The 25,728-nt window shown below is 43.1% G+C and overlaps 1 protein-coding gene across 30 annotated transcripts in view; it reads left to right on the forward strand.

Moving 5' to 3' along the window:
• Positions 1-25,728, forward strand: part of LOC118503523 (probable phospholipid-transporting ATPase IA) — a 62,799-nt gene that overhangs the window by 32,515 nt on the left and 4,556 nt on the right. For 8 of the 30 annotated variants that reach the window (XM_036036901.1, XM_036036896.1, XM_036036894.1 and 5 more), the window contains exons 2-16: positions 34-862; positions 10,360-10,480; positions 10,779-11,321; positions 11,447-11,582; positions 11,700-11,841; positions 12,247-12,356; positions 12,544-12,765; positions 14,422-15,192; positions 15,275-15,631; positions 15,705-15,841; positions 15,906-16,025; positions 16,117-16,309; positions 16,383-16,501; positions 16,576-16,710; positions 16,852-16,911. In XM_036036901.1, the coding sequence (XP_035892794.1) occupies positions 766-862; positions 10,360-10,480; positions 10,779-11,321; positions 11,447-11,582; positions 11,700-11,841; positions 12,247-12,356; positions 12,544-12,765; positions 14,422-15,192; positions 15,275-15,631; positions 15,705-15,841; positions 15,906-16,025; positions 16,117-16,309; positions 16,383-16,501; positions 16,576-16,710; positions 16,852-16,911 (3,263 nt within the window). In that variant the 5' untranslated portion in view covers positions 34-765. Of the gene's footprint in view, positions 1-30; positions 863-4,231; positions 5,349-10,359; positions 10,481-10,778; positions 11,322-11,446; positions 11,583-11,699; positions 11,842-12,246; positions 12,357-12,543; positions 12,766-14,421; positions 15,193-15,274; positions 15,632-15,704; positions 15,842-15,905; positions 16,026-16,116; positions 16,310-16,382; positions 16,502-16,575; positions 16,711-16,851; positions 16,912-20,127; positions 22,863-23,724; positions 23,757-25,131; positions 25,224-25,728 lie in introns of those variants that run through there. The other 22 variants (XM_036036892.1, XM_036036884.1, XM_036036883.1 and 19 more) reach the window with 15 other exon arrangements.

Below are 25,728 nucleotides of genomic sequence, written 5' to 3' on the forward strand. Positions count from 1 at the left end.
GTACGTGTTTTGTATTGACATCTTCCCTAGCAGTGCTGCCAACAGAGTGTAGTGGTGTAGTTCCCCTGCACCGTTCGATCCAGTGTAAACATCTGTTCAAAGATGTACCGAAGCAGTGTGCTACGCCTACTAAGCTCCACCGTTCAGTGCTCAGTTGCTTGGTAACGGAATCGAACCGCAGTTACCGTTGTGCCGTACTGCCCTTGCCAGGCACTACACCCGTATGTGAAGAAAAGCGAGTTTTTCTCGGTGAAAAACGCCTCTGTGTGTGTGTGTTGTTTTTGTGTTTATGTGTTCAAGTGCGCGTGTGCATCTCGGTGTTGTGTGATGCTGTAGAACAGCGAGCAGCGAGGGTGGTCGGAAGGAAAAAGTGTTCCGGAGGCGTATGTGGTCGGTGCCCAGGCGGCGCGGAACGTCGAATAGCAGCCACTCGGCAAGCGTTAAACCGCGCGACACCAATGCATTGTGCACGCATTTTCACCCGCAAGCGCAAAGCATTACGTATGCTCGACCGAACGACACTAAACTACCGAAGGCCGCTGGAAAATCAAACACATCTATGGACAGTTTTGCGCCAGTAACAATGCACACCAGTAAAAGAAGCTGAGAGTCGAAAAGCTCGTGATAGTAGTCTGCGTGGCACCATAGAGGTTGGTAAGCCGGGTAAGCGTAACACCAGCCCCGCCGTCACCTGCTGGACCGGTTCGAAGCTGCTAGCCGTTCAAGTTCGCGTATCGTGTTCGTATCAGCTGTGCCGTCGTTACTATGCAACAGGTTCAGCGGGTAGACGGTGGCATCTTCACCCGGGTACGAAACTATACCTTGACGTACTTTGCCTGCCAGCGAAAGCCTCGAACAAGACGTAAGCTCCTCATCGTTTTCTTATTACCATTTCTTCGTGCGTTTATATACTGTATGTTTATGTGCCTTTCGGTTTGCTTGACAGTTTCTCATTAGTGACAAAGGCTTTTATTTTTCGGCGGGGGGAGAGAGAGAGGCTCAGTACGCCCGCAGCTTTGTCGCCGTTGGTAACCGTTGGCAACGGTGTACAATTTGACTTTCAAAATGTTGGCCCATGTTTCACTGTCATTACAATTTCCCGTGGTTTTGGCTTTGTGGTTGTCAATGGTTTCGCGCCGGTTACAGAAAGAGAAAGTCTCGCATAGGAGGTTTTAAGACACCGGGGCCGCAAAACTGTGCATCCATCAGCGTTCGTCATCGAATGTGGGATTTATTGTGCTTCACTGTCTGAAAAAGACGGTATTGCGAAACGGGGACTTTCTATTCCGCTCTTGCTTGCAAAGCAATCAGATTTCTGCTGGTAAGCTTTTCGGAACGTTCACGATGCAATGGGACAGTTGTCGGGGTGTTACAGTTAATACATTTGGAAGTCCAAAAAGGTGTTTTTAATTACTGAAGAACATGGTGTGGGTTTCGTGAAAATTACTTGTGCGATAATTCTTCTTTCGCTCCACATACTTGGCAGATCTAGGCCTGTTTTAAGGCATAGGGAGATCCGGTGGCCGAGGCGACTTCGACGCCTGTCTTCACACGGCTAGACCGGGGTTCAAATCTCATCCGGACCGTTCCCCAATAGTGAGGACTGACTTTCCAACTACGCGCTTTCATTAAGTCTAGTAAGCCAGAAATGGCAGGCATGACCCAAGAGGTCGTTGGGTCAAGAAAGCAGAAGAAGAAGAGTTTATAAGGCTCTCTGTGCTGGATGTTCATTCCTGCGTTCAAGAATTACTACACCTGAAGTAATTGTCAAAGTAATTGTTATAGAGCTAGAGCCGGTCCCGTGGACTTATTCCTCTCTCCGAGGATCAAATAGCCGAGACGGTAGCGGCGTTGCTCTGCAAACGGCAGGACCACGCATCGAATCCCGTTCGGACCATCTCCACATACCCAGGAAGGAATATCCAGCTATACGCGTAATATTAGGTCTTCTTCTTCTTCCTTGGCACTATGCAACCTCGAAAGGTCTCGGCTTGCCATTTCTGGCTTTCTGTGACTTGATTTTACCCGTAGAAAAGTAGTCAGCCTTACGTACGGGGAGGCGGTCTGGATGAGATTTGAACACCGGCCCTGCCCCGTGTGAAGACCGGCGCCGCCGTCGCCTCGGCCACCGGACCGCCCCTATTAGGTCTAATATTAGGTCTAGGAAGCCATAAATGGCAAGCAGCGACCTCCCCTTGGTTATAAAGCTAAAGAAGAATGTTCTTTTTTTTTATGCTAAAGATGAGAAGAAGAAAAAAAGGTGTAATTTTCATCCGTTCTTTTTGATGATGAAGGAATAGATGTTTTACATTATAAAGCACATCAACATGCCGACCCTACTGTAGATTCCCCCTGAGTAGTGTTTTGCCTTAGCGCTACGGTGTATGAATTTTTAATGATTATTTACATTGGGTGTTTTATGAAGGCTTGTTTACTCTCCCATACTCTGTGTACGTGTGTAGGCGACTTCGATTTTCCCACAGCGCTTTGCAGCTAATTCCCAAAAAAGAAAAATCACGAACTATCTTAAAACAACCAGCAAGTGGGTGACCGAACGGCCGAAAAATCGTTCCACTTGCAGCAGCACGTGCGTTGGACACCTAGCAAAACCTTGAGTTTGCACCTCTTTCTCTCGTTGTGTTGTATACCAAACGAACGAAAATTCCACGCACGTCGACGAATGGTCAGGGTTAATTGATTTAACGACCCTTGGCCACGATAGGGCGCAGTACATCGGCACCCCAGATCCTTGTTGATGGCAATAATTTTTGGTTCGGGAAAATGGTTCACTGAGCCAGTATGTGTGTATGTGTGTGTGCGTGTGATACACATTTTGAAGAAGTAGGTCGGCTTTGTACGGTCGATGAGACGCAAAAAGGGGTAAAGAACTTGGGTGGTGAAACAACGTAAACAAAGCACCGTTTTTCATCTTGCTTCTCTCCGCTTTTGAATCAATTAATCGAGAGCATTTTCTCACGGACCATCAGATCAGCATCAGATCTGAAATTTCATCACCAAAGTCTAGTGTACGGTTTGCTTATTTTTCAAACAAAGAAGCTTAGTTGATGCGTCTGCAGTAAGGGAAACTGGATTGCTCAAGGTTTTCATTATGTCTGGGATATGTAAACAGATTAGTTCAAACATTTCTTGATAGTATTTTTTTCCTAAATTGAACTACGCTATTAAAAACAAGTAAAATTTCAAAGCATTTCAAGACAAGCTTCTGAGAATTGCGTTTCGATCGCTAAAAATCGTAGAGTTGATTTGGTTGCTTCTATTTAAATTTAATTATGAACTATTTGCTACTTATTCTTGATTAATTATGCTCTACCCACTCTGTCTGGATATCACGTTCAGTTAAATAGAACTTCGATTGACCACAGTTTGATCGTTTGCATGAAACTGTCACATTTGACAGTTCCCCATGAAAAACGTAAACAAACCGGACAGATTCGATTCGTTAGCAATTCCATATGTTCCAAACACCACGTAACGTTTCTATATCAGTAAGTAAATTTAGTTTTTATCGCGATGATTTTACTTTATTTTTACTACAATATATTTTTTGCACTTGACAGTAATTTAAGGTTAAAATTTACAAAAAGTTTCGGACAAATTTCCGGTACAGAAAGTAAGCCAAAATATGGCTTCGCTGCGATACATTGTGGACGCGCTTGTAAAGATTTTTTTTTGCGCATGTGCAGCACTTCGGCTAGTACCGCGACTTGATGGACAGTGGTCGTTTCAACAAAATTATATTCATTATTGGTAATGTTGCAACATTTTCTTGCCAATCTTAGTGTTTTCTATGGTTAAGTTAAGACGGACGAACAGAGCCGCAAGTCACTACATTTCTCTAGAGATGGACAGAGTAAGACAGCTCGTCTCCCATTGAATCCACAGCTAATTTAAAAAAAATCGTATCATTACTATAGTATTGAAGTAGTATGATTTAAATGAAAGCAACTAGAGAGAAGTGACGAGCGGTAACTACTTATGATTTCATCTATCTCTAATTTATGAAGACTTTTACCTCTAAAAACCGCTGTAGTTTCTGAATTCCTCACAATATCACACTGTGGTTTATAACTAATGTCAGAAATCAAATTTCCTGTCAAAATTTGTATTTTTTATAAAAATCCGTTCCACGAACTGTCATCCCGAATATCCTGCCCGTTGCTGACCTTTGACCTCATTGCACAGCTGTCATGTATTGTTTTGTCCTTGGTGCTTGGTGCAAGCACAACAATGTACGGGGTACGGTGGTATTGATGTTTTGGATCTAGCGTCCTTTATGCGTAGCTTGACATTTCATTGCAAGGCGGTGGCACGGAAAGTCCTGCAGGCACTGCTGTTGTCGCGCGTGGTTTTGTGAAAAACAAGTTCATATTTTCAATCCTCTATCTATCGTTTTGGGGAGGGTAGTGTGTCCTGTGAAGCTCGTTCGTTATCAGCTTGCACTGTGTATTTGTTTTGAGTGGAAAAGGAAGTCTTTCCGGCCATATGTGTGTGGCAGCTGTGCTGTGCGATCGGGGTGTCAACACGCCCATCGGAGTTAGGCTATTTGGTGCGAAATAACTTCTATCTCCCAGGGAATTGTCGCCGAGCATTGGTCTTTGGAGAAAAATCAATCAAGCTAATATATCATTCTACGCAACACCGTTACGCTACGGTGATTATATCGATTCATATGGATTGAGTTATTGTGAAACTCGTTCTGTTGTATGCCAATGTGTGTTTTTGTGTGAGTGTGTGTGTGTGAATATTCCTGTGATGTTGTGCATGTGGAACGGGTAATCCTAAACTTCTCGCCCGAGTGATTCGGTGATGAAGTTCGTCCCTTCTTCCTAATGAGGCTCGATGACCTGTGCACTTTTCCGTTCTGTTGCTATGACGCGCAAAAATGGATGAGTACGTGAAGCAGTGCCCGACCTAACCTAGCCAACGCTGATGTGTTTATAGAAAGTTTAGTGTTTAGAATCGTACCGAGCACTTCTACTGAACATAGTACCGTATCCAAGTAGTGCTGGAAATAAGAACGGTGTCACAGGAAAAAGCATACCCAGCCTTCCGGAGGTATTCATGGAAACATACCGAGAATTTCGCCGACAGGACACGGTCGACGCACAACCGAGACGAGATAAGGTTCTTCGCATCTGCGTCAGCAAGGCGCCCGCCCTTTGCCCAGCCCTACCCAGGTGGAACGTGAGCAGCTAAAGAACGACGAAGAAAAACGGCGGCGAACGGAAGCCACCGCTAGCGGAAAAACGCACATCCCGCACGCTGGTCACACCCGGATATGGCATTCAACTCCATGTACCGTGCGCTGAGGCTCCGTTTAGTTAACCGTAAGCTTCCTAGTAGTTCCTTCTTCCGCGCTGATCTGCAGCCGGTTACGGGTTTACCGCTTTTTGCCGTTGTTAATCATCTTTTTATTATTTACATGAAGCGCTTGCTGGCGAAGCTGGCTTTAAGCGTAGCGAGAAAACTCATTACGAAGCATGACGACGGTACACCGTTTTTGGTCATGACTTTTCTTCTGGTGGTGCTCCCCCCACCCCAGGTACACCGTAAAATCAATATTTCCCGTGTCAGACTAGTGTTCTATCGTACACCGAGGAAGCCTTTCTTCGGTGAACCGTGGACCGGTTCGTGCAGGTGACCCTGGTAGAATAAGGCCTTCACCTCCGGCTGTAGCCTACCTTTAGGCGACACCGGATGGGTACGGCCAGAAAGTATCATGTTCTGGGGCCGGGTGTCTACGTTTATCGTTTGCGCTTCCTCGTGCGAACGACATGGCGAAGCGGGTCTCGCCAATGTACACGATGCGGGAGTGTCCGTTCTGTTTACTTTTCTGTGTAGCGGTTGGGTTTGTCTCCCCAGTTTGAAGTTCCGATGCATACACGGTGCACTAGAAAGGAGGCCCTTAAACGACGCGTTCGTGTGTGTGTGTGTGTGTGCAGCAACACAACTGCATCACCATGCTGTTGCTATTATGCAAATTTGCAACCAGCAACTAGCAAGTGCAATGCCAAGAATCATACCTACACACCTGCTTTTTTCGCTTCCTTCCGGTGAAGCATAAATTTCCCTTTCTGCAGGCATTAGAATCCTTGGAAGTCCTACCGGGGAAGTTTGCTCTAATCAAACTGCAACACTGGCCATGAAATAGAACTGCTGTAGGTGGTGGCACTGCTTTCTACTTCACAGAACAATCCTTTGTAAAAGTCATCTTGTACTCCGACTAAAAATGGGTGAGTCCTGAGGTGCCTCCTCAGTGATATTTCTCCCCCATTCTTCATCGTGCTTTTCGGGGCAAAATGGTGTTCATTAGTATGATAAGCGTGCGGAAGTGCTGCAAGTAAGGCAGCAAATAGTAATTAGTGCTGGGGACTGTAAACTTTCACAGGTTAGATGAAAAGGCGTTCCGCAACGGAACAAAATGTTCCGGGCGCATTTTAGGTGCTCCGGGAAGATTTATATCTGCCCTGAGTTTCCTGGTCTGGTTTTGGGCCGTGGTTGGAACATGAATCGAGCAACGCGCTCAACACACTTGGCCCAATGTTTTGACGATCAACAAATGAACTTAATTGCCATTTGTCGGAGCATCGGGCGGGCATATTGCGGCTTGTTTTTATTCGTTTGCTTCAAGGCCGAGGTGTTTTTCGGGTGGGGGGAGGGCCTCAACAATAACAGCCACACTCGCTGAACGTCTGAACATTAACGGCGATGTAGCAGGTAGCGGCTCTGTTTTTAATACAGACTATTTGTACACCGTGCTGGGAGAGTCCTTGAAGTGTTATCCAAATAATTCAAGTCAATAGGGGGAAAAAGTATTGACGTGTACTACTCACGTGTACTTGTGGTACCAAAAAAAAACCTCCATTAGTGTAGGACGAATCATTAGGAATACTGACCCGACAGTATTTGTTTGTTAAATATTGCATTTTTATACTCTTCCTTAATTCAACAACAAAACCTCCCACAGCAACTTCATCCACTTGGCTGTAACCTTTTCAAATGATATGATTTTAATCGTGAAACGCTTTTTTATTGCTCTTTAATACCTAAAGTAACCGCGGCAAGTGGGGCAATAATAAAAACCCCCATCTCATTAACCTGACCAGCACAAGCAACGGCATGAGGTTCTAGAGTGGAGCGCGGCCAGCTCGCATCGGTGTACCACGGTTAATAATTCTGCATTTAATTCTCCTTTATCCACTTGCTCACGGCACGCAGAGCCCCGTCCGTGGCGCGTAACACCCGGGTGCAGATAATAAACGGTAATTCTGGATGGATTTATCGTTTTATTTCGTTCACCTTCACGGTGGAGGATGCAACTACCACCTGCTCAACCCGAACGCCCCATAATCCACATCCCAATCCCGTGCAGCACAATGTTATGTGAACACAATCATCGGGATTACGACGAGCGAATAACCTTCGCCAGAGGTACGGGATATCGCTTTAGCCCGTGATGGCCCTGGTTTTTGGCATAGAGTCAGAAGATCTAACCAAGTCGATTGTGGGTGCCGTCCCTCATTGTCGGGACGGTTTCCTTCTGCACTTACCAACCAATATTGGCACCGCGAGCGACGAGTGCACCGCCGGCAACGTTCCAATCTCGGGGTCGGGTCGTCCGGGCAAGCGATAAGATGCAATCGTATAAATTTTTGTTCAAACAATCGCCAGCAATCGTGTTTTGCTCCTTATGCGCCCCTTGGGTGGGTTTCGGTTTCAAGACCGAAAGGGTTGTGCATAGGGTGGTGAGGAGGGGGTCAGGTATGCGCCAGCAATAAGTGGCCACCGTGGCGTCTTGACTCTCGGTCGCCAGTTGGAGTGGTATGCGTCGTCCTAGATCGATGCTTTCTAGCTTGAAAAGGAACAGCAGCTGCCTGCCTGCAATCGGGTGCCGTTCTTTTGGGCACGCTGTGGATGTGGGATGAAACTGTGCATCCTTCTGGCATCGTCGAGTGCTTGATTTGCTTTCGGTGTCTTGCTAGTTGCTTTGCTAAGGATGATAGAATGTAGTCACATGTGCGTCTTTTAGAGTTATGGAAGAATAGTTTATCGCAAAAGACATAATAATTCTGTGTCTAATATCTGCTGTTGTAGGAGCGTAGTATATAAAATTTATCAAGCTAAAGCTACAGGGAAGACAATACGGCATCGGACCGTAATACTTAATAAATAAATAAAATTTAGCTAAAGGGATTGTTTGATGATCTTATCCTAATGGGTTTATCAAAAAGGAGCGGTCCATTGTCCGAGGCGACAACGGCGCCGGTCTTCTCATGGTAGGACCGGAGTTCAAATCTCATCCGGACCGTTCCTCCGTGGTGACGACTGACTGTCCAACTACGTGGTTATCATTAAGTCTAGTAAAGCAGAAATGACAGGCATGATCTAAGAGGTCGTTAGGCCAACAAGAGAGAGAGAGAGAGAGAAAGAAAGAGAGAGAGTTTATGAAAATAATTTCAAATATATGATATGGTATGCGTGGAGCTGATTGTTGGGCTATGGATTATTCGAGCCAGCGATAGTCATCCATTATGCAAGATAGACCGAACCTGACAAGCTTTTAAGGAGGAAAAAGACTAGAACTAACAACACTTGTTTGGAGATTTTCACTAGTATTGTAGTCAACTGCTATCTTATTCAGGTCTTCATATTTCGCAGAATGACCCGTTAGGTCATTCCACATTCTATATACCTAATTTTCCTGGATATCGGATCCTTAGGAACATCCGACTAGGTGAAATTCGAACCATATGCTTTGGTGTATTAGAAGCTAAACTGAAGTTCGATACCCAAGGTTCTGACTTATTAGACTTACATCAATCTTTACTCCGGGAGGACCAGCTATGATGTGATCCTTAATGTTCTATATGAGGACCTCGATGAACTGCATATTTTCCTCCGTTTGGTATGGTGCTCAGTACCAGAGGCGGATCGTAGTATAAGCATACGAAGCGAAGTGTATCCTCTTGAGCGCTGGTTATTAGGTCCTGGTAGTCTCGATCATTTAGTCCTGAACTTCACATAGAACCACGTCTAATTTCTCTACTAGGTCTCTGTCTCTGGCTCAGTCCTCAGATTCGATGAGTTAGGTTTAGAAAGGTCTAAGAACGCTGTAATTAATGAGCCATAGCGACTTTTTAGTGATTTTTTGACACTTTTTCGCATATCGACCTCCTCGGTTCCCATACTGGCCATAGGCCATAGGCCATGGAACCCCGGATAGGCCCCTCCAAGGGAAATATAATTTTATCCTATGTTTCTGTTCGATAGGCTGTCCTTGGTTGCGTTGGAAGATTCATATCTTTTAAAGTGGATTTTTTTTAATAACACGATTATATGCAATGCTGTGATCAATATGGGAATCGTTCTACGTTTTTAAACCTACTCTCGAACCTCTTCACTATATTATTTTGCTGCTGGAAAGATAAAGTTTCCATAACGTTGTTCCTTATCTAAAAGTGGCTCTCATATCGGTACAAGTCATTATCAAGAAGGATGACGTAGAAAGATCGATGTGAATGCGAGATGCACATTTACAGATAGACTGTTGCAATGGAGAGAGGCAATACTATTTACCATGTAGATTCAAAGAAATAAAATTGATACATTAAGCGGTTTAAAAATTGTGACATAATATTTGCAAAAGCATTCAATAAAAACAATCTTTCGCATTAGTCATAACATGATCAACCCAGGTCGCGACAAGAAACCTTGGACTGGTTATGTCGTAATTGTCCAATCATTTACATTATTTATCGAGTTCAATTGTTTTAGCGTGATAGCAAAAAATGGCTATGTGACAAGCAGTTGGTTTCGTCCCTCAATGTCGTAATGCCATCGACGACTCATTCCGCTTGGGTTGAAGTTCTTGAAACCTTATTGCTGTAAACAACGAGTGCAGCAATCTGATGACCAGTGCAACAACAGTAAACTTAAACATCGGGTCGATTTTCTGCGGCACACATCGGACCCTGCGCCCGGTCCGACTAGGGCGGCGATGAACCTCATTCAGAATTCAACAGACAATGTCGATGACTTATGCCTTCATGCATACGTTACGCTAATGTGGATCAGATTTCACATTTTAACTTTATGAAAGTATGACATTTATCACACCGTTTCTTGGTAATAAATATCAGGGTTTTTTTTTTTTTTGAAAGACGCAATATAATGAATGATCCTCAAGGTCCCGCTTTATATGCCATTAATCATACGGTTTGATTTACTTTATTACCGTCTAATTAACGCACCGCTCCAATTATGTAAATCATAAACAAAGGCATTTTTAATTGCATATTACATATTCCCTTCCTTTCCTTTCCTTTGGTTCTCCTGTAGATGATGACGATGCTACCACCTCGGGCATAACGCTGGACGACTCCGACAAACGCGTGATACGGCTGAATGAACCACAAGTTCAAAAGTATTGTAACAATCATATCTCAACCGCTAAATATAGGTAAGGTTCTCCCTGTCCATTACACCCATTCAACACGTTTAGCATTTAATGAAGCAGAACGATCTAATAATAGTTCCCACCATTGCTTCATATGCGCAACGCATTAGGAAGAGCGCTGTATCCTTGTCCACGCTATTTCTGACCTGCACTGAGTCATATTTTATCGACCGTGCTAGCTTGGATAAGGTCCTTTTTTTCTCTTCTAGAGTTTTAATGCTTCCCTCGTGAAATGTATTCTACATTCATTAATGCATAGGTAAATCTCTAACATTCTCCAATATGTTTCCACCCTTTCCAGTGCCCTTAGTTTTCTACCTTCGTTCCTGTTCGAGCAGTTCCGGCGATACTCGAACTGCTTCTTTCTGTTAATAGCACTGCTGCAACAGATACCGGACGTTTCGCCGACCGGTCGCTACACGACGCTCATACCACTTATGTTCATACTTGCGGTGAGCGCAATCAAGGAAATCGTCGAAGACATCAAGCGGCACCGGGCGGACGATGAGATCAACCACCGCCTGATCGAGGTACTGCAGAATGGCCAGTGGCACACGATCAAGTGGCAGGAGCTGTCGGTCGGCGATATCGTAAAGGTGCTCAACAACACCTTCTTCCCGGCCGACCTGGTGCTCCTGTCGTCCAGTGAGCCCCAGGGCATGTCCTTCATCGAGACGTCCAACCTAGACGGTGAGACGAACCTGAAGATTCGGCAGGGCGTACCGACCACGAGCAAAATACTGGAGACGAAGGACTTCAACCAGTTTCGCGGTACGCTCGAGAGTGAGCCGCCGAATCGGCATCTGTACGAGTTCAATGGCGTGCTGAAGGAACACGACAAACAGTAAGTATTAGAGTGGCTGACACCTGGTACCACGACCAGTTGCTGCCTACCAGCGGAAATTATTTTCTCGACGAGTTGTTTACTTTCAACCCCACCGCTCTGTGTCCTTTCTTTGTACCCTGTAGAGCGGTAGCACTCGGCCCGGATCAGCTGTTACTGCGAGGTGCGATGCTACGTAACACCGCCTGGATATTCGGTATCGTTATCTACACCGGTCACGATACGAAACTTATGCGAAACTCTACCTCAGCGCCGTTGAAGGTGAGGCTACCCGTGCCACAGTTTTAAATCAAACAACCCCGTTTGACCCCTTTCTGATATCTGACTTTTTTTCTTTTTTCTCTCCTCATTTTTCTGCCCCTGTTCGGATATCTACAGCGCTCAACCGTTGACAGACTGACAAACACGCATATTCTAATCTTATTTTTCATTCTGATCTTTCTGTGTATCGTGAGTTGCATTTTCAACCAATTTTGGACGAACGAACATTTTAAAAAGGACTGGTACTTAGGCATCGGCAGTGAGTATGATTTATTTATCCAGGTCGTTTCAAATAGATTAGCATAACAGGGGGGTTAGGGCGGCGGTGGCGGTGCGGAAGCGGAAAAAGGTTTCCAGCCGGGTGGTCGGGTCACGTTGCTGAAGCAGTGGAGCAGTGTGGTGTGGCTCGATGACCTACCTTAGGAATACAATATGAGTATGTGTGTTCCGGGTCACAGACAATCCTTCGTGTCAATGTCACAATGTAGCGGCACAAGAAATTGCCTATGTATTAGGGATCGTGTCTAAACCCATGGCCCATGTTTGCGTTTATGCTGATTCCGGCGAAATTGAGGATGACAATTAAGCCTCCCAACACCAAACGGTAATCCGTTATGTTTATGTCCTCCCATTAACTCGATGTCTCCGGTTCACCTCATTTCAGATCTTTTGAGCAAAAACTTCGCCTACAATCTGCTTACGTTTATTATTCTGTACAACAATTTGATTCCAATATCGCTACAAGTTACGTTGGAGCTGGTCCGGTTTCTACAGGTAAGCGCGCTTAAAACCCTCCCGCACAACAACGGCGCGTGCAGCGTCAGCGCCCGGGGAAACGTGACGCGATTACTGACCTATCGATACTGGTCGCACTAACTGACAGCCAACTGATTTCTTCAATATTGTTCCCCCCCCCCCCCCCCCCCGCCGCTTTCGGTTCGACCATATCCTATCTGCCCAGGCGATCTTCATCAACATGGACATCGATATGTACCACGAGGAGTCGGATACGCCGGCAATGGCGCGCACTTCCAACCTTAACGAGGAGCTCGGTATGGTGAAGTACGTGTTCTCCGACAAAACCGGCACGCTGACGCGGAACGTGATGGAGTTCAAGAAGTGCAGTGTGGCTGGTTTGATCTACACGGTCGAGGAAACGCCGGCCCAGTCCCGTTTGGTACAGGTAAGGGTTGTGTTGGTGCTGAACTGTGGATACGGTGGAGAATCGTAATGAATATTTGATGGCCATATAACTCCACACCGCCACAACGCCTAGCACTCTCGCTCAGGTAGTGCTACCATTTCAAGTGGGGAATCGTTTTCCCAAACCAATTGGTATTACGAAAGTGAGGAGTGTACAGCACTGGCCTTTTTTCTTCTGTGCAGCCAGGGAGGTTTTGCACTATTAGAAAAAGTAAAATATAGCTAAACATTTCGAGAGCATTCTGCAGACTGGTCGGTCATGTGCATAATAATCGATGAGGGCTTTTCATTGCAGAAAAGTTAAAAACTATTTTCCATAAAATGGAAGCATCAACTTCTGATGCGACTCTTGCAATATAATATTCATGTGTTGCATAAAGAATTGAGTAGAATAATTCAACATTAAATATCCAGCACCATACAGCAGGTCTTTAAAGGAATACGCATTTGCGTATTCATTGCTATGCATTTCAAATCCAACTATAGAATCAATTATCTTCAGTATCGACGAATAGCACGTCGTCAACAAAAAAAAAAAAAAATACTTCCCGCCATAGGTTCCATCCACGTATGAAATCGATATTTTTTTATTGTGCCGAGGTAATTCGAATACCATTGCCAATCTAGCTTGTTGAACGATTTTTGCAGGGGTGCCCTATTGCTTGTGCTGTAGTGTTTTTTTGTTGGCCCCTCCAGCTGTCCTTCTCGTACACCGCGCCACCCTAACGCATCAATTCCCGGTAATAATATCCCTAGCCGGGATGATGGGCCGGAACAGCGTCATCACTCTTCCGGTGTGTGGCTTAACAAACAAAACGACAGCAAAAAAACGGGTCAATGTTTCATTAGTAATGGGTATTGTGCGGAAAGCGCTACTCGCCTGTTCGTGTACCGGCATCTCTCGCATGTACGTAACCGGCCGCTGACAGATATATCCGGCCGTATGTGCGCCGAAGCCGATATGTGCTGCTAACGCTGCTTTCCCTGCGCGTCAGGAAGTGATTATAAATTTCATTTCTATTTACGCGGTTTTGACCTGTTTAATATCGAGCAGCGCACTCGTAAATATCACATGCACCAGCAGTAGTAGCGTTGCTGGCTGGCATGTGTGTACGATAGCAGAATGGCATTTTCATTTACCCGCATCGCATGGTTTAGAACCAACACGCGCAGATCGATGCTAATGGTCTCCTGAGAGTGTTATTATATTCTTGTCAATATTTTGTTTTTTCTTGCCGTAATACGGACCAGTCTAGTATAAACAATGGTTTGATTTATTATAAACAAGGTATTCTAAGCACTGCAAACAAGGTGTACCATTGAAAGTATAGGTTTGGTACAAGATTCTGAATGTGGATCCTTTATGGAATTAGAATTAAGTATTGTGGCCCGCTCCTATACGGTGAAATCTAATTAAATTTCATGTCTATAATTTAAAATTAAAACTCACTATCCTATCAACACTGTCCATTTTATTTTCACAATTTATGCATTCCTGATTCAACAAGCTTTTACCGAACTGGTAAACCCTGTAAAATTGAATTTTTGGGTTTTGTAGAAAATTTACATTTCCTTTTCTTAAGAGTTTGATTTAAAATATATAATAATATATTTTATATAATTTTATCTATTTTAGAACATCCTGAAAAACCATCGTACGGCCCCGACAATACGCGAATTTCTCACCCTCATGGCAATCTGTCACACAGTCATCCCGGAGAAGCAGCCTGGCGATAGTTTGAACGACATCCACTATCACGCTGCCAGTCCGGACGAACGGGCCCTCGTTTATGGGGCAGCAAAGTTCGGGTACGTGTTCCACACCCGCACACCAGCGTACGTCGAGATCGAAGCGCTCGGCGTGCAGGAACGGTTCGAGATACTGAACGTGCTCGAGTTCACATCCACCCGCAAACGGATGTCGGTAATCGCACGCAACTCCAGAAGCGAAATCAAACTCTACTGCAAGGGAGCGGACACTGTGATTTACGAACGGCTAGCACCGGACGGCGTTGCGTACCGTGAGTCAACGCTCAGCCACCTGGAAGAGTTCGCTACCGAGGGTCTGCGTACGTTGTGCTGTGCCGTATCGGACATCCCGGACGATGTGTACGAGGACTGGAAGCACACGTATCACAAGGCGTCCACATCGCTACAGTACCGCGAGCAGAAGGTGGAGGATGCGGCCAATCTGATTGAAACGAATCTGCGGCTGCTGGGTGCGACGGCGATCGAGGATAAGCTGCAGGACGGTGTGCCCGAAACGATCGCGTCGTTGCTGGAGGCGAAAATCAATGTGTGGGTGCTGACGGGCGATAAGCAGGAGACGGCCATCAACATCGGCTACTCCTGCCAGCTGTTGACTCATTCGATGGATTTGATTTTGTTGAACCAGGATTGTTTGGATGTACGTGTGTGTGTGTGTGTGTGGACATTTTTGGCAGAGCAAATTTATGGAGATATTTTTTTTTATCCTTTCATCACAACAGAACACACGAAACTGCATCCAGGAGCACACCGGTACCGGGCGGATCGATAATATGGGCCGGAAGGATGCGGCACTGATCGTGGATGGCAAAACGCTTAAGTACGCGCTCAGCTGTGATTTGCGAAGCGATTTCTTGGACCTGTGCCTCGCAAGCAAGGTGGTGATTTGTTGTCGCGTGTCCCCGATCCAGAAAGCGGAAATGGTGGAACTGGTGACGACCAGCACGAAAGCGGTCACCCTAGCTATCGGGGACGGTGCGAACGATGTGGCGATGATACAGAAGGCGAACGTCGGTGTCGGTATATCGGGTGTGGAAGGTTTGCAAGCGGCCTGTGCGTCAGACTATTCGATTGCGCAGGTACGGATGGGCGTTATTTTCGCGGCTTAAGTGAAGTTATACTTACAATACTATTCTCCATGGTCTCATACAGTTCAGCTACCTTCGAAAGTTACTGCTGGTGCACGGAGCATGGAATTATAGCCGGATGTGCAAGCTTATACTGTACAGCTTCTACAAAAACATCTGCCTGTACGTGATAGAGCTGTGGTTTGCAATATATTCTGGATGGTAAGCACACGTGACTGACCGGCTATGCGCGGAACTTAAAACTTTAGTTGGACCACTCTTCCAGGTCCGGTCAAATATTGTTTGAACGGTGGACAATCGGTTTATACAACGTGTTTTTTACTGCGCTACCACCCTTCGCCATGGGTCTGTTCGATAAAGTGACATCCGCGGAACAGATGTTAAAGTAAGCCACCATTTCCTATGCCCGGACGGATGGACACGGAGAGGAACCTTCATCACTAACCTTCTCTTTTTTTTCTCGACACATTAAACAGAGAACCAAGACTTTATGCACCGTCGCAAAATGCCAAACAATTTAATGGGAAAGTGTTCTGGCGCTTCATCGTCAATGCTCTGTTTCATTCGATGATACTGTTTTGGCTGTCGTACAAGATCTACGAGAAGGATGTCATCTGGAAGAATGGTCGGGACGGTGGATACTTAGTGTTAGGCAACATAGTGTACACGGTGCGTGTTTTGCGAGTCCCACAAACGACAGGATGTATGCTAAAGCGTTTGTTTTCCGTTTTCCTTCCCGCAGTACGTGGTCGTGACGGTGTGTTTGAAGGCGGGTCTTCTTACCAACTCCTGGACCTGGCTGACGCACTGTTCCATCTGGGGTTCGATACTGCTTTGGTTCATATTTATCTTCATTTACAGGTATTTTACGATCGCGAAACGATGCGTTAATCTGATCGCTCTAATTCAAATGCTAACTCCGTCCCACTTCACAGCAACATTTGGCCAGCGTTACCGGTAGGCGCAGTGTTCACGGGCATGGATAATATGGTCTTCACGACGCCAGTGTTTTGGGCCGGCCTGTTGCTTATTCCCTTATCCGCACTTCTGTTAGACATTTCCTGGAAAGCGTAAGTTTCCATCGCTGCGCGTGCTTGTGCGACTTTGCCTATCTATTGTCACGATGATATTTATCTTAAATTCTATAAAACACTCAACAACAAAAAATCAACACTTAACAAGCTTTTCTGACTCTCTCTACCCAAAACCAGGTACAGTAATTCGCGCAAGGATAACATGCTAACACCACCAATGAAGGAATCCAGATCTTCGTAAGTATCCTTACGAGCCAGACTATGAAACCCGTTCACGAAAACAAAACAAAAAAATCAAACATAAAATACCATACCAACAAGAAAAATCATTCCTCCCCGATTTTTCCCGCCCTACCCACCCCGACCCCTATTTGCTGTCGTGTATCTGCCTCTCTCTCTCTGTCTCTCTCTCTCTCACACAATCTTTTTCCACCATTCCACGTGTTTTCTCTGTCTGTATTTTTGTTCACCATCTCTTAATGTTATGCTTTAACGAGTTTCACTTTTTTTTCAACCTGATTCGACCAACTCATCAAGCTATGTGTCCAGTTAACGAACGTTTCATCCCGTTGTCCTACCAGTGTCCCGATCCCCCCCCCCTCCTTTTTTTGAAACCCCGTTTTCCCCTGCATTGGATGTTATTGGTTCGAGAGAGTATTTTCGTGACGTTTTTATTAATTTGTACTACTAAACCGGTAAAGAATGATTAGTTTAAAAGATTTCAAATATACCACTGATAGTGTTTTTGTGTCATATAGAATGTTTGTATGATTTGCTAATGATATAATAATTTATTTTTTTTAGCTTCTCAATAATTTTATTTCAATTCTTCTTCGATTAGATGTTTGTATATTGATTACTGTAGTTACTATTAGCAATGTTCGTTTTCTATTTCACGTAATGTCTTATTCATTTAGTTGAAGTTGATGAAGTTTAGTTGGAAGTAGCCGTGTAGAATGCTCAAGTTAGAAAACGTTGAATTTATTTTTGCATAAAAGATTTTGTAACATTCCTGATCCAACCACTCTTCATCCTTTCCATCCCCTTTTTTTACATTGTGTCAATAATATAGCCTTTGATGCTTAATCACGCTTTTCTGTATGGCCCATCCATTTTGTTGGTAATGCATGTTTTCGACGTCATAAGTATTGTTTGCTTTACGTTGCTTGTTTTGTCATTAATAGAAGCGCATTATTAGACTAGTAATATGTAAACGTTAACTGTGTGCGATGTGTGTGAGTGTGTGTGCTATTGTATGAAGCATTAAGAGTTTTGAAATCAATTTTATTTCGGATTTTATGATCGTTCATGACGTTGCCTGAATAATAATAATTTCGTAGAAAAAACAATCAAACAAACACATTCACTCACTCGAAACATACACAACGATGGTTTATTTATACAATTGTTTTTCTTTTGTTATCGATAACAATTTACGGCTAAGGAATAGAATAGGCCCACTGATAAAAGACTCGAGAAGACCCGCCCTAGAATCTTTTGTGTGCAGCACTGTGACCTGTCATTTTGATTGCACAGTGGGATTTTTGTATGGTCATAACTCGTTTCATATAAATATTGTGCATTGTTCCCTAATACTGTTACTGAACAGCGAGTAGAGAATGACATTGTAAGACGTGATTTGAAATGTTATTATTCTTATTTTCCCTCCTTTTCTGTTTATCTATGTCCGTTAACAAGTATCGATCGAACCAATGTTCCGTTACAGTCCGGGAACACCGTGTATGTTGTAAGCCTTGATTGGTCCCTCCTAGCGTGACCAAAAATTATTACGTAGCTCCTGCAAGCCGATATAAATGGTCAGGATAGAGGGAGGGGGATTTAATCGAATAATAAGCAATATTTCATTCGACTTTATTCAACCATTTTTGACCACACAGAAAGCACACTGTGAAGCAATAGTAACGTGTACTGCGGATTGCATACATTCAAGCGTAAATCCTACAGTGCATAACAAATTTTGTCAGAGGGGGGGGGCCTTCTGGAGTCTTTTACCGGCCCACTAGTTGCGTGGAACACACCTACACGCAAGCTTTCGCGGAAGTGCACTTTTTTACGATCAAAAACGATACAAATATGGATTAATAATGATTAAATTTATAATTGAACTTATTAAAACCTTAGAAACAGTTAATAAAAACTGATAAAATTTCTAATCAATACTTTAACAATCTTTCATGACAACTTATAACAACTTTTAATAATTTTTACTTACATTACGGTGAATTTAAAAATTACTTTTATGTCCTAAATACTCATGCACACATTTCACCGTGAACTTTCACACATCTTGCATGCAGTTGCGCCCCCGTACAACTACTTTTGAGCCTATTCTACTCCTTAGCATCGATTTACACGCTCAATACACATGGTAATTTGTAAAGCTTTTTAGCTATAATCATTCCGATCAGTATCAGTATTGTTAGAACAAAACCAATGCAAAACACATTCTCTGGTGGGGTAAATTAAGTTCGTATCACAAACATCGTTCAACATATCGATTTCACAACCCTCACAAAATCACACATTAGTACGGAGCACGCACACAGACACCGGTTTACATGGTGAACTGACACTGATAGCGCACCAATTGAAACAATCGAACCAATTGCTTGTGAATGGTTTTGAAACCAAAAAAAAGGGTTCAATTGAGGCGTTTTAGATTGAATTAGATTTAGGATAGTGTGCGCCTTCATTAGCTCTACTTACGTGAGTTCGGAAGCAAAAAGTAGTATTAAAAATAGATACATCTCAGTGTTTCGATCGCAAATGTTTGGTGAATTTTCGGACAAAAACGAGCAAATAGCAATTAACTGTATAACGAAACAATTTTAATACTGTATTTAACTCGAAAATTGTGTCGTAAGTGAAATCAGTTATAAATTCAGTAACTAACAAACTATTGTTCTTAAACCTTATTCTGCTAAAGTTTATGTCACTAACAGGGCAAAGTTATCAGCTGAAGAAGAAAACAAAACGGGCGGAATATTGATTACTGATATTTGTTTTTATAGATAAAACACTTCTTAGCTCAATAGTAATGGGTTTAAACGGTAGCGTAAACTGTTGTGCCGTCTCTAACTAATGTAGTGAGAAGGATAGAGAGACTATGTAACGCTTATCGTATGAAAGTGAACCGTTCTGTTTGTTTCTATAATTAGCGTCATGCGGCTCTACTTTTCCCACCCCCGTTCTTGCCCCTTGTACCCAACATCCCCTAAAATGATATTATTTTAAATTTTATAGTTTTTTTCACCGCTCGAAATTTACATCCTTCGTGTATGGTAGTACAGTGAAGCTATTTTTGTTTTAAACAATTCAGTAATATAAAAAATACAACAATCTTTTTAACACATATTTTGTATCCCCTCCTTCCCCCGGGGCGTCGCTTTCTCTTTCTCTCACACACCTACCTACCGCAATTCACCCGTGTAGAAGCTTGTCGAAGATTCTGTCCTGGCGTAGGCGCAACTCCGTGGCCCCACTAGCGGCTTGGCATCAAAACAGTATTAGCATAACCGAGTTGCACATGTAGAAAGTAATGAACTTTTGTTTTTCTTCTATAAGTATGCTGTACGAACAGGTGTTTATAAATATATGTATATCTATACACTATACCAGTAGCCAGTGGCAAAAGGGGTAGCGCTAGAGGTTAAAAAGGGTTGAACCCCCTTTTTTGTGATACAAAATGTATATTTTGATAATAGTAGCAAAACAAATGAAAGAAGGATGATGCTATCAAGGTTCTGTTTTTCTCCTCCCCGGTGTGGAGTGGTTGTTTAATTTATAAACGTTATTTAGTATTTAGGTCCCAACAAAACTAATCAATGTGAACCGGGTCGTGTGAGTAAAGGGAAGCATCAACGAAGCAATCTAATTTGTAGGATAATAGTAGCCCAGTATGTTTGCAACAATTGTAACCCATTTTCGGAAATGTTTAAGTAATATTACGATGCAATCCGTCCGTTGACAGTAAAACTACCTATCTCCCACACTCTGTATCTCATTTCTGCTAAACGTGCATTCCAACTTATTAAAAGAGCCTTATATTATTGCAACCAGTATTAACCTGAGACCTTTGTGCGATACGTGATTGGTTTCTATTGTCCTTCTTTTTCGTTTATCGTTTTACTTAGCTACGCGATCTCATAAAAAAAATCACCTCCGACACGTACGTGTCCCGAATGGCATTCTTCTTCCTCAATCGCAATAACTGCGCACGTTTTAGAGCGCCCTCCGTGCTCTGCTAGTAGTGTAATGTGTTTGTTGAAGCCTACGTTTTAACGCATTTCCGTTTTCGGGTGCTCGGGTACCCGATCCAGTAATGTAAGCGTTAGTGTGAGCGTAACATTCCGAATAATCCGTACTAGGGGCTGGGGACAGCAATAAGGGTGCAATAGGTAGGGCCGGATAGGAGAAAAAATGTAACACGACAAAAAAGGGCAACGAGTGCAATATTAATAGATAATTATTTCTATCTATTGGGTAACAGGTTTTTGTTTTAGTAGAACAGGGCTAGTAACTAGGTACCGAACGGAGCACTAAAGCTCCTTCAAAATGCAGTGAATAACTAAAATAGCCCCTGCAAGGCGGCATTCCGCATTACTACAGTAAGCAGCCTACCTCCCGCGCTTTCATTGTACTATCCTGCTATGTTATGTATATGTGTATCTGTATGTGTGTGTGTGTTATCTAATGGAAGCGGAAACGGATTCGTGTGTGCGGTCGCTCGCTGGTGCTCATAAAACAAAAAACCAATACTTCATACAATATGTATCGTCTCCTTGAACGTTTCTAATCCTTAGAGCGGTTAATGTGGCTGGCAAGGTTTCCCCGTGTCACGTGTGGCCGACGGTTATTAACGCGCTAGGTTTCGTTGAGTCAAAAAATAAATGGATAATATGTATTTATCGCTTTCATAGTCAACAAAGCACAAATAAAGCCTTCCCGTAATATCGCGCGTCTGCTGTACATGTGTTGCGCTATTTTGGGGGACACGCGTTAATGTTGGCTGTTTGTGTCTGTCTATGGCAGGTGGTGATGGACCGGTTCATTTCCCTTCACTGTCTGTCCTCTTAGGAAACTGTTGTGGATAATCGATTAAAAACCGGGTGCGTTTTTATCATCCTTAATTGTCAGTCTCGGGCTTTACTGATCGCCGCTCACTCTGTGTTTTGCCCGCGCCTCTATTCTTCAGCCATATTGTGCTGCAATCTTTCCGTACGCGCTGACTACACTAAATGTTTGTGTGCTGCTGGCGCTACTCCTGCTAGCTACCATTGCTATACCACCACCGTGTGTCCTGTCCTTCGAAAACACTATTGGGGCCGGCTAGGAGCTATACTGTGTGCTACAAAACAAAACCAAAAAAGCAAGGTCAGCCTATAGAATGGGCATCATTTTCACCCTCTCCCCGCCCCCCTTTTTCCTCACGTGTCATAATCCACCAACACTCGTGTTGTGCATCGTTCCTTCCCTTTAGTGAGACCGAAGCCTACCATATGGTGTCGCGCAGATCCCGCGGAAATGAACGCTATGAAGAGCTGGCGTAGTAAACAAAAAAGGATTCCCGATCATTCGCGTGAGCTGATAGTGGATGATTACACACAAACACATGTGCCCGATACACACACACATACGCATACGCATAATGCAGGATGGGTTTGTTAAGCGAACGAACGCAATTTCTTCCTAACATAACACACCAAACGGATGGGGAATAATTAGCAGAGCGAAAACCGCAACAGGGGAAATAAAGGAAATACAATAAAAATGCACCTTTTAAAGATGTGAAAAATAAGATAAGCAAAAGTTTAAACTATCTTTTACCAAAAGGTTTCAAAAGAAATAAAATTAAAGCAGATTCTTTCCTATCGAAACGAGATGGCAGTGTATGAGTGACTTAATAAAGCGTTCAAATGTTAACTTCCAGCACGTGCTTCCTTAGTTTAGGCAGTAATGTTTTAAACATTCAACAAAATCAGTTCTATTGTTACACTATTTTTTAATAGTAAAGCTACATTTTCAAGCGCTTCCTGTGCTGTGCGAGAACGTAGCTTGTAGCTGAACGAAGCCGGGGCTAAGTAGTAGTGAGCAGTGTAGGCAGGAGTGTTAGTAATCTGTATTGGTGCTGCAACAAATGGAAGTAAAGAAACACTTTAGTAATATAACGCACTTTCATTTACTTTATTACATTACACACTCACTCACACACAAACACGCATACATACTTACACACAAAACAACATGCAACCGGTTTGCATTGTAAAAGAGCATGTTTTTGCTTGATTTTCTTCCATCGAATGATTCCTCCTTCAGTTTTACTTCAGTTTTATTGTACTCAATTGTATCCGAAATCCGAAACCCATTTTACAGCATTGTTTAGTCCGAGTGTGTCCTATTTGTTGAATGTGTTTATTTGCTTGTGGTAGTGTGTGTGTGTAGTCCTATTGGTTTTACCTTATAGTGTAGTGTGTTTTATATTTGACAGTGTTAGTCTTCATTTCTGGGATGAGTGTTAAATTTCTTTTAGGATTTTTTTTCACTTTTTTTACCTTGATTAAATGTACAAAAAAAAACTTATAACATATTTTTATTATTTCTTTGAAATGATATTTTTTTATCCTAAGTATTTTTGTATTTTGGCCTCTGGCGTGAAGTAGCGTATCAAAATCTGTACAGTTTTTTTTTTTTTGCTAAATTTCGCCACAACATAAATTATCAGTACAACAGCCACTGAGAAAAATAGAAACCTCTAGAACAAAACACATTTAAGCATCCTGAACGCGACCTCTCCACTCGAAACACCGCAAACAATCCAACCCCTCCACCCACCCCCTTCAAAAGCACACCCAGCACTACCTACTTCCATCGCAAGTTCGAACCGTTTATTCACCATCACTGCGAAGCACGGTAGAGTGACGCACCTGGCGGTTGTGCTCTCTAACACAGTATCTAACGCGCGCCGCACACACAGAGAGTGCACCCTCTATACCAACCCGAACTTAAATTTATCCAAACCTTCTTCTTCAGAACTATGCATGCCTTGGGATCGATTATACGGTGTAAGTAGCTCAAACCCCATAGTTATGCAGTTTTTGCTGGGCTGCAGTGTGTACACACAGTAAACGCACAGGCACACACAGGGACACACGTTATCAGTACTGTACTGCGCTCTACTTGCTACTTGTGATCTACTACTTACGCGCCGACTTTGCCAAACATCACTACATCACTGCTACATCGCACCATTTAGTAGCTTGTGAAATGAAAACAAAACACGCACTTGCAAGTGTGGAAAAAGTTAAACTAGATATGCAAAACGAAACATGTGCCAATGCATCAGTAAGATATGTGAAAGCACGAAACTACACACTCACACTTACAGAACCGAAGCTTTCTACTAGAACCTCAGCACACTGAGACGTACCACACTACACAGTCTTGCTTTGGCTTGTGCTGTTTCTGTTCTGTTTTTTTTCCTCTTTTTTGTTGGTTTTTTTATAATTCACAACTTTTTCTCTGTTGTTGTGCTTTTACATCTTTTTTTTTGGCGATATTTGAAGCACTTTTAGGTGTTGCTGTCAACTGTTAGTTTGAATTGTCACATTTTTCTAGATCTTTCTATTTACAATAAATCCGCGTGATTCTCGTGTGCAATTCGTTTTTTGTGTGTGATTATTTCAATCAATTTTTCCTAAATTTTTTATAACATACGAGTGTGTTTGTGTGATTTTAGTGTGTGTGTGTGAGTTTGTTGAACTAAGTATATTAGCAAAATGTCACATTTTGAAAGCATTTTCACGTTTTCGTTTAGAAACCCAGCACTTAGAACCCCCTTTTCCGACTGGAGATATTTACTTTTTTTATTAATCTTGGTGTTGCTCCTTTTTCCCCATTTTACTTTGGTTTTATTTTCCCGAATAGTTAATTGTAGTGTTGTTTAAATTTTTTCTCCTTCTGTAATTACTTTGGGCCTTAGTTTTGGACTCTCTTTTACATTACGATTTGATCGTAATAATTATTTATTTATCTTTGACTAATTGTTTGACTTTTAAGGTAGCTTCCTGTAGCGGTCTTAAACTTTTGTTTTTCATTAGACATCCTCTCATAACTCCTCGCCGTGGTTTGCACCTTTTTCACACTGGTTTTTCGTCTCTCTACCCTTCGTCTACCAATTAAAAGAAATTTGTTTTCCCACCCTGTTCTGGATCTACCAATTTCCATCCCTCCATTTACTACCTTTAAGCCCTCCTTTGCTACATTTAAATCGCCATCAACCAACCCCTACAATTTTCTACATATGTCCTTCGCCCCCCTACCCTCCAAAACAACGAACAAAACACACTCAACAAATTTCTATCAAAGCTTCCGTGTGTGTGTGTTTTATTTTATTTGCAAACGAAAAACAAACAAAAAACAAACCCCAAATTATTACAGATTAACCGAAACTGCACGGCTTCTGCGTAACGTACGGCGGGTCTTCACCGGAAGATCACACACGACCGAAAATAAAGAACTAGAATTAAAGCGTGAGTATTTCAGCTGCAAATGGAAGCAAGCATAAAAAGCCCACTTCTTTTCTAACTCCTCAAAACCCGAACAAACGAACGAACGAACGAACGAATGCAAGCAATTTTCCTTCCCATTTTGACGCGAGTGTCTTTTAGTTTTGGAGATCAGAACAGAAACAAATAACACGAACAAACCGATTTGCTTTGGATTGTGGAAGAAATTGCGTGCCAGTGTAGAAAAACTGGGTCCAAAATGCCTTCAAATTAAATCGTTAGTGATTGGAAACCAAATGAAACACATTATGACATGCGAGGGTTGCAGATAGCTTGCTCTAATGCTCATCCCCTGCACACTCACTAGCACTCACTTGTTTTGATTTGTTAGAATCTCTTTCATTGTTATAAATTCAGCTTAATACCTCACCTATAACTGGAAAGCTTGAAATGCACTCCAGTCTCTTGAAAATTCCATTTAAGCTAATCATTAATTCGGCCCCAACTGCTCGAAGCTAAGCGTGGAAGT

Source organism: Anopheles stephensi, chromosome 2 (genome assembly GCF_013141755.1).
Source record: "Anopheles stephensi strain Indian chromosome 2, UCI_ANSTEP_V1.0, whole genome shotgun sequence".
Taxonomy (NCBI): Eukaryota; Metazoa; Arthropoda; class Insecta; order Diptera; family Culicidae; genus Anopheles; species Anopheles stephensi.